At 40.3% G+C, this 18,084-nt stretch overlaps 1 protein-coding gene across 1 annotated transcript in view; it reads right to left on the bottom strand.

Annotated features, from left to right (window-relative positions):
- Positions 1-205: 205 nt before the first annotated feature.
- Positions 206-18,084, bottom strand: part of LOC311077763 (uncharacterized protein) — a 65,256-nt gene continuing 47,377 nt past the window's right edge. The window contains exon 7 of the mRNA XM_084106375.1: positions 206-418. Within this exon, the coding sequence (XP_083962501.1) occupies positions 312-418 (107 nt within the window). The 3' untranslated portion in view covers positions 206-311. The remainder of the gene's footprint in view (positions 419-18,084) is intronic.

Here is an 18,084-nt window from a genome sequence, read left to right as displayed (position 1 = left end):
GATGAATATGTGCACGAGTCTGTCATCATTATATTCTTACTTCAATCTCAAGGTGTCAGGAGGAGAATGACTATCGCCATTGACCAAAAATAAATCTATTTGATGCTTTATTCATTCATAGATATTCATGTTATAACTTATAAGTGAGTTTCTAGCACACTTGCATTTCTAAGTTTGCAGAAACATGGAAATGTTGAATATCTATTTATTGACGGCATCTAAAACATACAACGTTTCCTGTATGAAAACATTCAGATGCACAAATATTGAGGAATCCTTCGAGGTTGGTGTGTGTGACAGTGATCATGTGATCATGAACTGTGTGTAGAAGCTGCTGCTGTAGTTCGTTCACACACACCTTGATTCAGAGAGATTGGTGTGGTGTCTGGAGTCAGTATTGCTCTAGTTGATGTTACAACTTTTAAAAACAAGATGGAAATAGAAATATGATTACATAATGTCAAGGCATTTCTTTTACAAACTGCTGTAGTCTAGAGCAGCTTCGTATCAATGTGACGCTCCTGGGACGACATACTAACATGGGATGAGTTGTGTTCAATTAAATTCTCACTATGATTTTATTAATTTATCATAAGAGTGGAGTGAGTTACACTAGCTGTATATTATGATTATTTTGCATCAGACAACATACTGTACAAGACCGATCATATGTATCAAAACTCACTGACAAATCTGACTAAAGAGCTTTTTTTGATGATAATATGTGTGATGATAAAGCAGTCTGTGAGAGCCAGTGCAAACCACTGAAGCGAGAGACTGATGATGTGTGACAGTGATCATGTGATCATGAACCTTGTGTAGAAGCTGCTGCTGTAGTTCGGCTTGATGTCTTCTCAGAGTTTGAGCTTCTGACTGGAGTCAGTGTTGGTGAAGCGACTGGAGCTGCAGAAGATGAATGTTCAGACGCATCAGGACATTAACATCATATTTTCATATTGATCATGACATGCAGTTTGTGTTCAATCATCACAGCTTACAGTGGCAGTAGTTGAGGAGAGAGATGTTACTGTAGGATTATCCTTGAACAGTCCATTTCATTAAATGAACCCAACACCGCATTCCACAGTTCGGAACGATTCCCCATCGAACCATTAGTAAGTCATAAAACACAGTCATGGTGCCGAGATGGCTAAAGGAGATGTCACCCCCCTTTCCCTTTATGTATGCTTTATATTACTCAAGTTAATTTTGTGTGTTAAAGGGGGGGTGAAATGCTCATTTTCACTCAATCTCCTGTTAATCTTGAGTACCTATAGAGTAGTATTGCATCCTTCATATCTCCAAAAAGTCTTTAGTTTTATTATATTTATAAAAGAAAGATAGGCTGTACCGAGTCTTTCTGGAAAAAAACGAGCGGCTGGAGGCGGGCCGTGTGGGCGAAGCTAAAGCTGTGCTTACCCGCCGAGCTAACAACACACAGAGACATTTGAAGCAGTTTTACTCACCGCCCGGTTCCAACCATGACCGCGAACCTTTATCATTGCGACTGCTCGATCCTTAAGCATTAGACGATCTGCAAATCCGTCGATCTGGGCTTTGTTTATAAAACAATCATCGTCAAAATGCAGGGAACATCTTACACAACTCCGTTGATGCTCTGAAAAACAAACTCCATCCACTGGTCCCTTAGCGCTGGGTTCTTTGGGAATCTGTGCAGGGTTGTCTTGCCCTGGCAACCAAAAACACACTTCTTTGGTGACATTGACTTCCAAAAGCCGAGCAGAGCGCTTTGATGAGGTACTGCTTTCGCTATCTTGCTCTGGTCTACGAGTGCGCGCGCGCCCACGGTTCTTCCGGCAGAAGTGCCCTTAGGACCCGTATAAGGAAATTCCGCCCCAGCTGACGTCACACAGACCCATACTCGAAAAAAACTTTCCGAAACTTGTGACAAACCGGAAGGACAATTTTTGGCACAGAAATACTCCTTCAAACGTACAATTTAATTTTTGAAACTTTGTCCATGTTTAGCATGGGAATCCAACTCTTTAACAGTGTAAAAAACTCAGTATGCATGAAAAAGCATTTCACCCCCCCCCCCCCCCCCCCTTTAAACACTTATCACAGCTAAATCCTTATTTACTTCCACCTCAACTATGGGAAATATATGTATTTTGGTATCTACTTGATGGATAAATGATTTCTAGACTTTTGATATAAAGTAGATGTGTGTAGGATGCACCATATTTAAACTATTAAGTTTGCTTATTAAAGCGTTTAACTAAACTCTCAGGAGTTTGGGCACATGCAATCACGTGGACATTATGCTAATTACATGCAAGAACCGGAAAACGGGGCGTAGATCCCGCCCAAGACAATATCTGATTGGCTGTCGCACTCGGAAGGACGGGTCGGATGGACACGCTTATAACCCAATGACAAGCAGCTATGCGTTGCTTTTTGCCTTGCCTTTGCAGTGACTTTTGCTCTTGTATGTTTGTGCTGACCTTTCCATCGTCCAGCGTGTATGCTTGCATACTCTTCAAACCACCAAGAGCTCACACAAAACTCATCAACTCTTCCGTAAGATCCTTCGTTGAACTTCGTCAAAGAAAACTCTCTCAGAGTTGCTCCAGCAGCTCTTCCCGACTCAGAGGAAACTCCGTTGCATAGCAACCCGCAATCCAGGAAATCCCGCGAACGAAGCGCCACCCGGCAAAGCCAACCAACCACTCACCATCGAGCGCTGTCCCTCAGAACGCATCATCGACCGACTGCCAGCCAATCAGCGCCAGAGATTCCCTCTCCAGCAACTTCGCAACAGAACGCGCACACAGGAGCAACCAAACGCAAGTACACAATATCTCCTAATTCTGGCTGAACTGGTGCAAATCTTATTAAGAAAACGAACTAAGATTAACGTGCTAGTAGATTTATTCTCTCAGGTTGCGGTCAAGAAATAGTGTCTAACGCTAGACATTTGGACCCTCCGTTAAAGTCCACATGAAATCAAAATTGACCATATTTACTTTGTTTGCCTAAATTGATCGGTTTGTGGTGAACAATTCATCCATGCAAATCAATCCACACAAAAAAATTTTTTGGCTTCGTAATCTTTAATCAAAATCTGAAAATGCCCCTCCCCTCTGCATTGGAGGACCTTCCCTGATGACGTAGGTTTGAGGACTTGGGTTGGGAAACGCTAAACCACTCCCCTCAAACCGTTAGTCTGTTATGAGCGAGAGATGGAGAGGAGGAGCGCTAGAGTAAAACCCTGCCCTCTGTTCAATATTCCTTTTCACTGGGAAATACGTCACAACACTGGAGAAAAGTCGTTTGCAACTTCCGGTTCACGCGGACTTTAATAACATCACTTTTCTCTGTCACTGTTTGAATGAATGTTTGTGTGTTTTCGTTAGTTTAGTTTGTGTGTATTAGAGTAGTTCAATAAAGTCTTGGTTGATTTTACATACAAGCGTCTTGTGCTGTGTGCTTACAAGTTACTGCCTTAAACTGTAGATTTTGTTACCTTGCTCATAATCAGTTATCATAATTTTATGATATTATTACCGTAGGCCACGGGATAATATTCTGTCCAGAATTGATAAAATACCCTAATCTCAATTTATCGGTGGACGAATAGTTGATAAAGTGTTAAATATTAATTCTGAATAATTTGCATATTAATTCGGTTCTTATTCACTGTAATTCAATTCCCTTTGAGTTATATTGATCTTAATTCCCTTATTAATCTTACATACTGTATCATTTATTCCTGGTTTATATGAGAGTGAAACACAGTGAGCTGCTTCCCACAAACCTTCAGCTTTCCTGAATCAATGACATTATTAAGCCTTAGAATTCCTAAAACTGCATAAAAATACTTATAATTCCCAATATTGACCTCCCTCATGGGTTATACATGAAATATTGCATAAATCAGAAGAGTCTATTTTAGCCTAGTATGACCAATAGGAGGTCAATATTGGGGATTATAAGGATTTTTGTGCAGTTTATGACTTTGACCACTAATATTTTACAATTGCCAAACATATGAAGCCGTCAGGAAGAGTAGAGTCAGTGTGTGAAAGTTTTGACAAATCTGTCTGAAAAGAGTGTTTTCTCACCTGAATACTTGACAGTGTATCTGACTGAGGTCTTGAGTTGATTTCTGTGAGTAAGCCAACATCTCCACTCTCTGTTGTCATCTTCATTCAGGAGTGTTGTAGTCAGAGTGATGATACAGCGATATTGATCTGATGATGATGATATCTGATATCTGGAGTCTGTCTTCAGATCAACACCAGCCTGATTCACCCACAGCAGCTCAAATCCCTCAGAACGAACCCAATCATCACAGGGAGATCCAGTATATGAATACAACTGACAGGAGAGAGTCACAGAGCGGCCTGGACTGATCTCAGTCTGTGAGGATGAAGATGATGATGATGATGATGATGATGATGGAGACACTGAAACTGAACACAAGACACAAATCACAGACTCTTCAATCATCATCTGAGTTTAAAGGGAGAACCTTTTAAAATTGACCACATAATCATAAACTTACCATGAAGAACATGCAGAAAAACATGTACATCAGATTCTTGTTTCTGTCCGTTCACATATTGTTGGCAGCTGTAAGATCCATAATCTTCTTCTGTGACGTTCTTGATGTTCAGAGAGCAGTCAGACTCCAGACTCAGTCTCTCATGTCTCTCTGTGTCTTTCTTCTTTATCCCTAAAGTAATCAGTTCAACTACTGCTGAATATCTGAATCTGTTAGAGTAGATCCATGTAGTTGATTTGCAGCCAGAAAGAGCATTATTACAGGACAGACGCACATTTTCAACACATGAGCATCATCCACTCCACTGACACCTGAAACACAGTATATCTCAGTGATCATTATGATATTAATAAATGAAAATAATAAACCATACCAGCATAACAAAGCAGAAGAATCAAATCATACAGTCTTTTTCCGGTGTTTGATAGTTAATGCATTAATTAACATTTATGGATAAACCAAATCAAACGCCTCTTTACGAAAGAATTGTCATGATTCCTGTCTTGTGTTCCACTTGTTTTGTGTGTTCTTTTGTCATTTCCTGTCTTGTGCTAAGTCTTGTAGTCCTATGTAGTTTTCCTTGTTTATTAGTCTTCCCAGGTGTTTCTAATTAGCCACACCCCCTTGTTATCTTGTTTAGCTTGTTTGTCCCTGTGTATTTATAGCCCTTGTGTTTCACTTGTTACTTTGTCAGTTGTTGTACGTGTAATGGTTGCCTCTGTGATTCCCCTGGTTTTGATCTTTGAGTTCTGTGTTCCCTGTTTCTTGTTACTTTATTAAATCACCCTGCATTTAGATCCTCGTCTAGACGCCTGCCTTTTGCAGCAACGTTACAAGAATAAGAAATACCCTGACTTTGAAACAAATGTAAATAATGTAATATGATCATAGCTTGAACTTTTGATTTGAGCTTTGGGTAACACTTTAGAATAATGGTCCGTAGTTAACAAGTAGCTATGCAGGAAGTAATAGGTAGTACTGCATTAACACCGAACTTAATACTATTAACTAATATGGAAGCAATATTAACTAAGCAGTAAGTAATATCTAAATTAGTACAAAGGTAGTTCCTTGGTAGGTATTTGATTATTACTAAAGAAATGTATCCTCACTGAGAACTACTTGTGAACTAAGAAAGAATAACCAATTAATTACTAATCACAAAAGTAGCATGTCTAAAAAGTGAACAATTGTGGGGTTTTTTTTTTACTCTTAACATGGTCATAACATTTCAGAAGCTTTTCAGAAGCTCATAACATTTTGTGCCTCAAATGGGTTCTTAGTGGAAACCAGTTTATGAATATTATATTCCCCCAAATACATTAGCTACTGGTTGAGATTGTGACTACTACTCTTGCCAAAGGATGGACGCATGTTATCTGTTTATTTCAAACTTAAACATAGAATAATACTAATAATGATAATTTGTTTAAAATTTTAAACAATTAGGAAGTGATGCTGACACTCATGACTGGATTAGTTCACTATTATGAGCTCTATTGAGTGTCAGTTCAATATGTCTCAGACTCCAAAGACCTACCTTTATGTTACAGTAGCCGCCAGAGGAGGACTTCTCTTTAGGATATGAATATAAACATTGATGTTCTCGTCAAAAACAATTTGCATCCTTAATGAAGAAATTGGCTGCATTTATGTTGCGATAATCGCAAAACCACATCTTCCAGATTACAATGTTTGTTAGAATATTACTAGTGCCTGTACAGTATGTGTTAAATATAAAATTAAATAACTTGTATTACTTGTGAAAAACATGCTAACTCCTCACTAATTACTCAAGCGTTACCTTGTTATCCCGCAGGAACTACTAGTGATGTGGCCCATTATTTTAAAGTGAAAAACATGCTAACTCCTCACTAATTACTCAAGCGTTACCTTCCCAGTCAACATGTTGATCTCACAGTGATCTCTCCATATGATCATAATGTGAGTTCACAGTGAGCTAAAAGTGTAACCGCACTGTGCACTCACTGTGTGCTCATATTATGGACACAATGTGAGTCACCCCAGCTAGAAATGTAATTGGACATGGACTCCAACATCACTCAGATGTTTAATTAAGTGATTAATTTAGTGATGATTGAGCATTATTGAAGACACCTGATGTTAACAAGCAGAATCACTGAAGAAGAAAATCACAAATTGTAAGTTACCATTAAGGTGATGGGTGTTTGCTTTAGTTGGGCTCTAGACCATTATATGTTTACTTTAATATTTACTGTTGTTTGTCTGCTGTTATTGATTTATAACAGTCAAATGAACAAAGTAAAATGTTATCTTATAGTGTTGGTTATGTTTAGACATAATCATGCTGTGATCTGAAAAAGGAAAGACAGTTTGGTTTAACTTGTTAGCAGCAGTTTACTGATTCTTCAGTCTATGATTATTAGTATTTTACTTATATTTCAAAATATGTAATAAACATTGTTCTGATCAAAAGATATTCAGATAAATTCATTTAAAACACAGACATAAATAATCAGCCTGTGAATCTCAACAATGGTGACAATAATAAAGCATGTTGCAGTGGCTGCCACCAATCACAACTCATTAATGGCTCCCATCATGCATTGCGGTATGAATAAATTATGATCTGAATTGTCAATTTACTTTTCCTAATTGAATATTCTGCTCCTCACCATTGTTGAGATGCATAGACTGAATCTTGACATCTGTGTGTGCCTAAAAGAAAGATTTTTTTTTTAACAACTTTTAAGAAATCCTTTATATTATATCAAAAATTCTGGGCATTTATGCAGATTCACAGTTATGCTGTAACCAACAACATAAATCAAAGTCAGAAAAAAGGATTTTAATGAGTTCAGTGATCAAGATCATAACATAACCAGCACCATCAGTCACTTGTTTGTTCAACTGGTGATTATAATTCAGAAACAACAGACAAACAAAATCTAAAGTTAATAATATATGGGTCAAGAGTCCAACTAAAGCAACCATTGATCGTCATAACGGTAACTTACAATTTGTGATTTTCTCCTTCAGTGATTCTGCTTGCTAACATCAGGTGTCTTCAATAATGTTCAATCATCACTCAATTAATCACTTAATTATCTCATTAACTTAAAAACTCTTGATTGTGGACTCATACACTCTCAGGAGTGTTAATTTAACACTGGAGTTTTTGCTGTGTACAAAGAGCCGTAGTTACCTGACAAGCTGAGCCATATCGCATTAAATATCGCTGGCGATACGTCCGCAATATTAATGCGATATGGCTCAGCTTGTCAGTTAACTACGGTTCTTTGTAGTAAATGCCGCTCCATCTGAAAGCAGGTGAAGGCGATTTACTACTAATCAAGGAACCGGCTTTATTGATGAGATGCGCATAACAATATCGTGATTTAAATCGCCCAGCCCTAGTCAAGACCAAAGAGCCCAACTACAGCAAACACTGACCTCTACAATGGTGACCAAACCAAACTCTTCAAACAAACTTCAACATGTAAACATCTTAAACATAGTTTCTAAACATCGAAACTTCCCGCTATAACTGTCTAAGAATGTTAGGGGGGATAATGTTCTATCAATGTCATCACTAAACATGTTTGAAATGTTTATAGAGAGTGTTATCCTACCTTTTAGGAGAACATTCTGGTTACAAAAATAAAATTAGCTACAGAAAATATTACAAGAACATAACATAATGCTCTCAAAACATTCATAGAACAATAACATTTCTAGCTGGGATGAGCTCATATTGTGGTCATAGTTTGAGCACACAGTGAGAGCGCTGTGAGGTTACACTTTTAGAACACTGTGAACTCAGATTGCTGACGTTGTGACCACATGGTGACATCACTGTGAGATCATAGTGTTGACTGGGTTGGTATCCCGCAGGAACTACTACCCACATAGCAACATTGTGTCGGCCCAGATCCGGCCCACATCTGGCACACGTGGAAAGATGATCTGGCCCACATGCAGCATGGAATTACGGCACTTGAGTGGGCCGCTCCTGTTTGCCAAATCTGGGCCACAAGCAGGCCATAGCAATGCCACATCTCAGCCAAGAGCAAATAAATAAACCAGAACTGGATCTTATCTGAGCCACAAAGTCTGTGTATATTAAATATGAAGTCATCTCAGCCTTAATAAGCCTGTTAACGAGCAGAATCACTGAAAGAAAGAAGAGAACAGAAAAAGAGACGAGCAGAAACACAAGAACTACAACTGACTCCAGCCACAGTCTAAGATGAAATCAACTGAAGAGAAAAGAAGACATTAAATCTGTGAAGATCTCAGCAGAGGAGGATTAAACAACTCCACAAACAGCATTACCAGCTTCACTTATTACTAACCAGACTGACTTTATTTCTGGCAGACTTCTACACAAGTTTTATTGACAATTAACAGAGTTTAACTCTGTGTTTCATTTGAAGTCACCATAACAGTGGTTAGTGCTTCCATTAGTTGGGCTCTTAACTCTTATTAAATCTTTTGTCTTCTTTGGCTGCTGTGACAGTGTGTTTGTAAAACACATTTATAGCAGCAAAGAAAGCTAAAGTGAAATGAAATCAGTTGATGATGGTTACCTGTTGATGGTTTTATAATCATCATGAAATAGCCTGAATCACTGAGGTAATCTGAATCTAACAATTGTGTTGTACCATTAATATATTCTCATCACAAACCCTGGTCCAGCAATATTATAACAGTCAGTTAGAAGATTTTAACAAACATGAGAATGAAAAGTAAGTCCATGGTGACACACAGAGATATCAAAAATCAGCACATGAATCTCAACAAGGGTGACAATATATTTTTTTTTAGATAAACAGAATTCAGAACATCACTGAAAAGCTACTAAATGTCACAACAAAAACAACAGCAAAAAAAAATAAAAGCACATATTTAGAATTAAACAAAATAATAGGACAATTCAGCTGCATAATTTATTCATGTTGCAATGCATGCTGGGAGTTTTGTACAATGATGGTACCCAGCATGCATTGCAGCAAGGTACTTTTGATTGTCACCATTGTTGAGATTCATACGTTGATTATTGATGTCTGTGTTTGTCATCGAACAGTAATGATTCGTGCTCATGTTTGTTAAAGTATTCTAACTGATTGTTATAATATTGCTGGACATCACGCTGCAGTAACACAGGGTTTGTGGTGGGAAGATATTAATGGAATAACACAATTGTTAGACTCCAAAGACATCAGTGAAACAGGTTTTTTTAATGATGATTATAAATCCATCAACAGGTAACCATCATCACCTGATCTCATTTCACTTTAGCTTTCTTTGCTGCTGCAAATGTGTTTAACAAACACACTGTCACAACAGCCAAAGAAGACAAAAATATATAATAAGAGTTAAGAGCCCAACTAATGGAAACACTATTCACTATTATGGTGACTTCAAATGAAACACATTAGAGTTAAACCTCTGTTAATTCTCAATAAAACTTCTGTTGGCGTCTGACAGAAATAAAGTCAGTCTGGTTAGTAATAAGTGAAGCTGGTAATGCTGTTTGTGGAGTTGTTTAATCCTCCTCTGCTGAGATCTTCACAGATTTAATGTCTTCTTTTCTCTTCAGTTGATTTCATCTAAGACTGTGGCTGAAGTCAGTTGTAGTTCTTGTGTTTCTGCTCGTCTCTTTTTCTGTTCTCTTCTTTCCTTCAGTGATTCTGCTTGTTAACAGGCTTATTAAGGCTGAGATGACTCCATATTTAATATACACAGATTTTGTGGCTCAGATAAGGTCCAGTTGTGGTTTATTTCTTTGCTCTTGGCTGAGATGTGGCATTGCTATGGCCTGCTTGTGGCCCAGATCTGGCAAACAGGAGCGGCCCACTCAAGTGCCGTAATTCCATGCTGCATGTGGGCCAGATCATCTTTCCATGTGTGCCAGATGTGGGCCGGATCTGGGCCGACACAATGTTGCTATGTGGGTAGTGCAGCCTGGTCTCATTGTAATACGTAGGTATTAATACGTAATTTTCTCAAAGATAGAAAACACTTTTTTGTACGTTTCGATGCTGAAACGTATAACGTTAATATGGACGTATCTGCAACGTTTAAACGTAACATTATTACGATTTTACAGCTAAAAAATGTAAACTATTTACTAATATTTCATATCATAACGATATCTGTATAATTTCCCTTTTACCATTTTATAGATTATAAATGTAAGATCTCTTAACCCTACTCCCACACCTAAACATACCCATTTTATTGACAAAATTAAAAGTATAAAACTTAATGGACAGATATGTGTAGGGAAATGGCAGTTTTATTAACAATATAGCATTAAAACATAGTAAAACTAATCCTACCCCTACCCCTAACAATTTCTGTAAACTAAGTTACGTAGGCTAGAATTATAAAGAAAAACAACAGACAGGTATAATCACAATCATTTATTTATTGAGAAAATATCAAAACCGGTACCAAAAGTTGTTCACATGACGATGTGTCGCAGTCCTCTCTGGCAGTATTGTATGAGGTAACGTTACAGAGCAGAATATAAATTATTAATCCATGAAAATGTTAATCCGGTTTCGGTTCGCTGTTCGCTCTGTGAAGGCGCGCGCGCTTCTCCAATTCAAATATAGTACACCAATTTAAACACGGCATGTCGTAATCTGTGACGAAGCATGCGAGAGCCAATAAGCGTCTGATATCACTGCCGTAAAACAAGTCCTAACGTTTCGGGAGAAGCGGAAATGGAGATGAAGATCACTGGATAAAGGGCTGAATTTGGATCTGTTTCTTGCAAACAACGTATGGATTCTAAAGATTTGGATTACATCAAGCTAATAAAATTGATACACTGTAAAAAATTTACTGTAGAATTTACAGCAACTTACTGGCAATTTTGGTTGCCAGTAAGCCTGTAAATTTTACAAGAGTACTGTAAATCATAAACTACAATTATACTGTAAAATTATACAGCACACCTGTAAAAGCAGCAAAACAAGAGCAGCTGTGAATTTACAGTTCTTTAATGTAATCTTTACAGTATGTTACTGTTATTAATAATGCACTGAATTAAAACCTGAGATAACTCACTTCATTTGAGGAAATTGATTGGTCAATTGCCATTAAATATTTACTAGAAACATCAATTTAACTAAATCCTACTAGTGATCATCATCACACATGAATGAGTTGAAGAACATAAAAACGTTATCAATGCATCAGCAACTACACAGTCACTACCTTTAAGCAAATAAAGCAACATGCAGCATAACATCAGTGTTTCTCTGCTCATCCTGGACTGAAGCTCAGGCTCTACTCTTCAGCACAATGGTGACACACAAAACTCAACAGAAACCCTTTAAATCCTAACAGATCAATAAAACACTAACATATCTCCACTATAGCATTATGTGCAAAAACACATAAAATCACACAAAGCAAATCACATAATTGTACTTTTTTGTTTAGTAAATTTGACAGTGAGATTTTACTGTGAACAACTGACTTAAGCCACAGCTTTAGATGAAATCACCTGAAGAGAAAAGAAGACATTCAATCTGTGAAGATCTCAGCAGAGGAGGATTAAACAACTCCACAAACAGCATTACCAGCTTCACTTATTACGAACCAGACTGACTTTATTCCTGTCATAATCAGAAGGTCTTTTTGAGAATTAACAGAGGTTTAGATGTTGATGTTTTTTTTATTGTTACCATGATGGTGATCAGTGTTGGCTTTAGCTGGGCTCTTGCCCTTGACATTTGAACATTAGTTTTTCTCTGGCTGCTTTAACTGTGTGTTTATGAGGCACAACAGTTATAGCTAAAGAGCTGTGAGAAAAGTGCTATGGTGTTAATGGCTCTGTATTGATGATGTCATCAATAGAGCTTACAAGACTATACCTCATTTCATTCACACTTTAATCTATTCTTGAGCAATCATGTGGGTCATTTCATATTATTAAGCATACACATATGATATTCCATGGCATTGCTAAAATTTGAACATTTTAAAAACTATATGATGCATAGAAAGTTTTAAAATGCCATGTTATTTTCTCACACACAGACATCAACAATCGGCGTATGAATCTCAACAATGGTGACATTCAAATGAACAGCTTCATGTTGCAATGTATGCTGGGTACCACCATAGTACATAATTCCCAGAATGCATTGCTGCATGCATAAATTATGTAGCTGAATTGTATTATTTTCTTTCATTTTTACCATGTGCTTTTATTTTTGTTGTTGTTTTTGATGTGACTTTTTAGTAGCTTGATTTGTGATGTTCAGAGTTTATCTGTTTATCTGAAGATTTTGTTTGTCACCATTGTTGAGGTTCATATGCTGATTCTTGATATATGTGTGTTCCTGTAAATTGAGAAGTTTTGTGATTCAAAAATATGTAAAACACAAATTATCTGATCTCATGACATGTTGTAGTATCATATGACTCTTACAATCAATTTTTCATAATTAGAGAATAGACTCTGGTCAACATCAGCATATCATCCACTAGACATTGATACCCCATCATCAACACACAACCATCAACACCACAGTATATTTTTCCTTGGTTTTTATTGTCACAACCAGGTTGTCTTATGAAGACATGGTTATAGCAGCGAAAGAAAAACGAATGTTAAAGAAATAAAGAGTCAAGAGCCCAACTAAAGAAAGCACTAATCACGATCATGGTAACTTCAAATGAAATATTGTCAATACATCATCAACATCTAAACCTCAGTTATTTCTCATTAAGTCTGATTATGATTATCACTCTTCAGGTGATTTCATCTAAAGCTGTGGCTTAAGTCGGTTGTTTACAGTAAAATCTCACTGTCAAATTTACTAAACAAAAAGTTAAATTCTGTGATTTGCTTTGTGTGATTTTATGTTTTTGCACATAATGCTATAGTGGAGATATGTTAGTGTTTTAATGATCTGTTAGGATTTAAAGGGTTTCTGTTGAGTTTTGTGTGTCACCATTGTGCTGAAGAGTAGAGCCTGAACTTCAGTCCAGGATGAGCAGAGAAACACAGATGTTATGCTGCATGTTGCTTTATTTAAAGGCAGTGATTGTGTAGTTGCTAAAGCATTAATGACGTTTTAATGTTCTTCAACTCATTCATGTGTGATGATGATCACTAGTAGGATTTAGTTAAATTGATGTTTCTAGTAAATATTTAATGGCAATTGACCAATCAATTTCCTCAAATGAAGTGAGTTATCTCAGGTTTTAATTCAGTACATTATTAATAACAGTAACATACTGTAAAGATTACATTAAAGAACTGTAAATTCACAGCTGCTCTTGTTTCAATGCTTTTACAGGTGTGCTGTATAATTTTACAGTATAATTGTAGTTTATGATTTGCAGTACTCTTGTAAAATTTACAGGCTTACTGGCAACCAAAATTGCCAGTAAGTTGCTGTAAATTCTACAGTAAATTTTTTACAGTGTACCTTTATGTTACAGTAGCTGCCAGAGGAGGACTTCTCTTTAGGATATGAATATAAACATTGATGTTCTCTTGTCAAAAACAATTTGCATCCTTAATGAAGAAATTGGCTGCATTTATGTTGCGATAATCGCAAAACCACATCTTCCAGATTACAATGTTTGTTAGAATATTACTAGTGCCTGTACAGTATGTGTTAAATATAAAATTAAATAACTTGTATTACTTGTGAAAAACATGCTAACTCCTCACTAATTACTCAAGCGTTACCTTGTTATCCCGCAGGAACTACTAGTGATGTGGCCCATTATTTTAAAGTGAAAAACATGCCAACTCCTCACTAATTACTCAAAATTAATGTTTTGACTCTATTGCATTCAATTGTCTTATCAATTAAATTTTCAGTCACATTTATTAATACAGTTTAACGTTACTCATAAATAATAACATTTCGCTCTGTTCATGCCTTCTGCTGCAAATTCGTTTCGGATGATTAGCCTATATGGTGTTAAACAAGAATACACTTTAAAACCTTAAAAATACCTTCTTTAATCGTTTAACCATTTTGTGTTTTAGTTACTGTGAGACACAAAAGGTATTTTCTCCTATAGACCCATAATACACTAAAACACAACATAAATTCACAAAATATACACTGTTAGACCTTACCGGGTTTTTTTACAGTAAAATACTGGCAACACTGTTGCCAGTAAAATACTGTTAATTGTACAGTTCTTTACTGTAATCTAGTTTGTTTCTGTAAAAATGCACTAAATTATAGTTAACTAATTACACTTGCAGAAACCGACTGCCTTAAATTGACCAACTGTCATTTAAATGTAGTAACTAAAATTTATAATGCATTAATAATGTGAGCAAAGTATTACTGTGAACTTCTTTCATTTGAGACCACTAAAAAACTATTGTACATAAAAAGATTTTCACTGGACCAACAACTACACAGTCACCGTCTGTTAAATAAAGCAACATGCAGCGTATCATCAATGTTTGTAGATCTTCTCCTGGACTGAAGCACAGGCTCTACTCTTCTGCACAATGGTGACCCAAAAAAATAATTTTACAGTAAACTACTGGCAACAGTGTTGCCAGTATAAACCTGTTTCATAACTTACAGTTCCCTATCGTCCGGTCACTACGACGTACGTCGTGGTGAACGACGAATAGGAATCTCGCTAGAGAGGCCAATCTACTTCGAGTGAAACTAAAACAAGCCAATACACATTGGCGTGCAATCATTTGCATCAGCTGCGCAGCCTCGCAGCGCGGGTATTTAACGAGCGGCTGATGCGATTGCACTTCAGCTTTTTGCTTCGGAGCCAAGCACTTCGATGCGTCTTACAGAGAGTGATTTACTAATCAACGAGCCTTTCTGGATCTCTCCTTCCCGGTGCGGGCGTTACAGCACGGCAGCGCGAGCAGTCTTTTTCTCTCTTCTCTCTTCTCTTTCTGTCTTTTTTTTGTTTTGTGGTATTGAGCAAAAAGAAAAAGCTGTTATAACAGCTGGTAAGGTGCGCCAGCAGAGCGCTCAAAAGCTGTTTTTACAGCTGGTAAGACCTGCCAGCGAGAGAGAGAGAGACAGCGCACAGACAGGTGCACATTCCTGTCTGTGTTCGCAGTGACTGTTCCCCTGCGTGTTTCAGCACCAGTGAGAGCAGTCCCTAAAAGAGCTTACACAGATAGAGAGCGTCTTTTTCAAAAAGAGAAAAAAATGACTTTCTATCTGTGTGTTTCTGGATGCGGTCGTTACCTGGGCTCACAGGATGGTCACAAACGCTGCCTCGTGTGTCTGGGCATTAAACACGCTGAGGCAGCGTTTGTGGATGAGTCATGTACCCATTGTGGGAAGATGACCATCGCGGAGCTGCGGTCGAGACTCACGTTCCTGCAAAGGGGCGGAGTCCCCGTGCCGCTGCCTCGATCCAATCCTACTCAGAGGGTTGCTTCGGGCAGTGACATGGGTGACCTGAGGATCACGGTGAGCGCGTCTCCTTCGGGGAACCAACCCCCTAGGAGCCCTCACCCCTCTCATGCTCCGCAGCCAGTTGAGCCCCCATTGGAGAAAGCTGGACCATCCTCGCGGTGTGTACCGGTTGTCTCCTTTGGGGCTCCCTGTGAGGATCAGATGTCGATCGCGGCATCGGAGGGTGGGTCAGACGTCTCTGCGGATGACGACTCAGCGCCGTTACCTCCTTCGGGTGTGTCAACGATGCCTGAGACGGACCCGGAGATGATGGCCATGCTTTCCCGGGCCGCCAACGGGGTCGGGCTCGTGTGGAATCCTCCACCGTGTCCCGAACCCTCGAGGTTGGACGATTGGTATCTCGGGGTGGCGCGTGCTGGTTCTCAGCAACCCACCCCAGTGCCTTTCTTCCCGGAAGTGCATGAGGAGCTTACGGGGACGTGGACGGCACCTTTCACTGCCAGAAACCGTTCCGGTGGCTCCTCCTCCCTCACCACCCTTGATGGCGGGGCAGCTAAGGGATACACGCGCATCCCGCCAGTGGAACGGGCCGTTGCTATGCAACTGTGCCCTAACTCCACTTGGCGTGGAGAACCGTGTCTCCCTTCACGGGCCTGTAAGTACTCGTCGGATCTAACCGGCAAGGCTTACAAGGCCTGTGGGGAAGCTGCCTCTGCCATGCACGCCATGGCGTTGCTGCAGGTTCATCAGGCCAAGGCACTGAAGAACCTGCACGAGGGTGGTCATGATCCCCAAGTTCTTCAGGAACTTCGTATCGCGACGGACCTCGCGCTTCGTGCGACGAAGGTGACCGCGCGGTCGGTGGGTCGTGCGATGTCCACCATGGTGGTCCAGGAACGCCATCTCTGGCTGTGTCTGGCGGACATGCGGGAGACCGACAAGCTCCGGTTCCTTAACGCCCCCGTGTCCCAGACCGGCCTCTTCGGCGACGCGGTCGAGAACTTCGCCCAGCAGTTCTCGGCTGTACAAAAGCAGACTGAGGCCATCCGTCACATCCTGCCGCGGCGGCCAGCTGCTGCTCCCACCCTTCCGTCTGCGGCTCCTCAGTCTGCTCGTCGCCGAGGGCGGCCTCCTGCGTCTGCCCCTGCTCCCGCGCCGCCGCAGCAGCCTCCATCTAAACGGCGCCGTGGAGCCAGTCGCAGGCGGGCCGCCCCGCCCGTCCAGGACCCCGCTAAGAAGGGCGGCAAAGCCAGGAGCAAGCGGCCCTAGGACGGGCGACCCAGAGATGGCAGGGACTGCTCTCCAGGAGACGATGACCGCATCGCTCCATCCCCCGGAAGAGGGCCGGGTGGAAAATCCTTGTTTTCCTTTTGTTTTTGTTCCGCCGCTGGCCTCAAAACCAGCGGTACCCAAATTTTCAATAAAAGAGCAGTTTCTTACATCTCTGGGTCCGAAGAGGGCCCGGAGAGCAGTGGGGGGAGAGAATCCTCACCACTCTCATCCGCCTCTTCTATCGCCAGCAGGCAGCAGTGTGCAGTTCGAGAACGCAACCAAGCCGCCTCCTGCACCTCCGGCCTCGTGGAATCAGGTAAGTGTTGCACAGCACACTCAGACTCCGCTACGGGCTGCCTCCCAGAGAGAGCCTCCCGAGCCGAGCCCCTGTGTTCCACCTCGCTGCCCCACTCCGGGTACGCCTACGGTCCCTTTGGTCCCGCTTGTACGGTCTCTGCGAGCCTGGCTAGCGCTCCCCAGTACGTCTCGCTGGCTCATTCGGACCATCAGGCTCGGCTATGCGATTCAGTTCGCCCGGCGTCCCCCCAAGTTTCGGGCCATCCACTCCACTACAGTGAGAGCAGCCGATGCCCATGTCTTGCGCGCGGAGATCGCAGTCCTACTGGCGAAGGATGCGATAGAGCCGGTCCCTCCAGCCGATATGAGGTCAGGGCACTACAGTCCCTACTTCATTGTACCCAAGAAAGGAGGTGGGTTACGACCGATCTTGGACCTGCGAGTTTTGAATCGGAGCCTTCACAAGCTACCGTTCAAAATGCTTACGCAGAAATGCATTTTCGAATGCATCCGTCCCCAAGATTGGTTTGCAGCGATCGACCTGAAGGACGCGTACTTTCATGTCTCGATTCTTCCTCGACACAGGCCGTTTCTGCGCTTTGCATTCGA

The sequence above is a fragment of the Abramis brama genome (genome assembly GCF_963993115.1).
Source record: "Abramis brama genome assembly, chromosome: 1".
NCBI classification, from domain to species: Eukaryota; Metazoa; Chordata; class Actinopteri; order Cypriniformes; family Leuciscidae; genus Abramis; species Abramis brama.
Note: the sequence above shows the minus strand (reverse complement) of the source record. Positions and strands in the feature narration are given on the sequence as shown.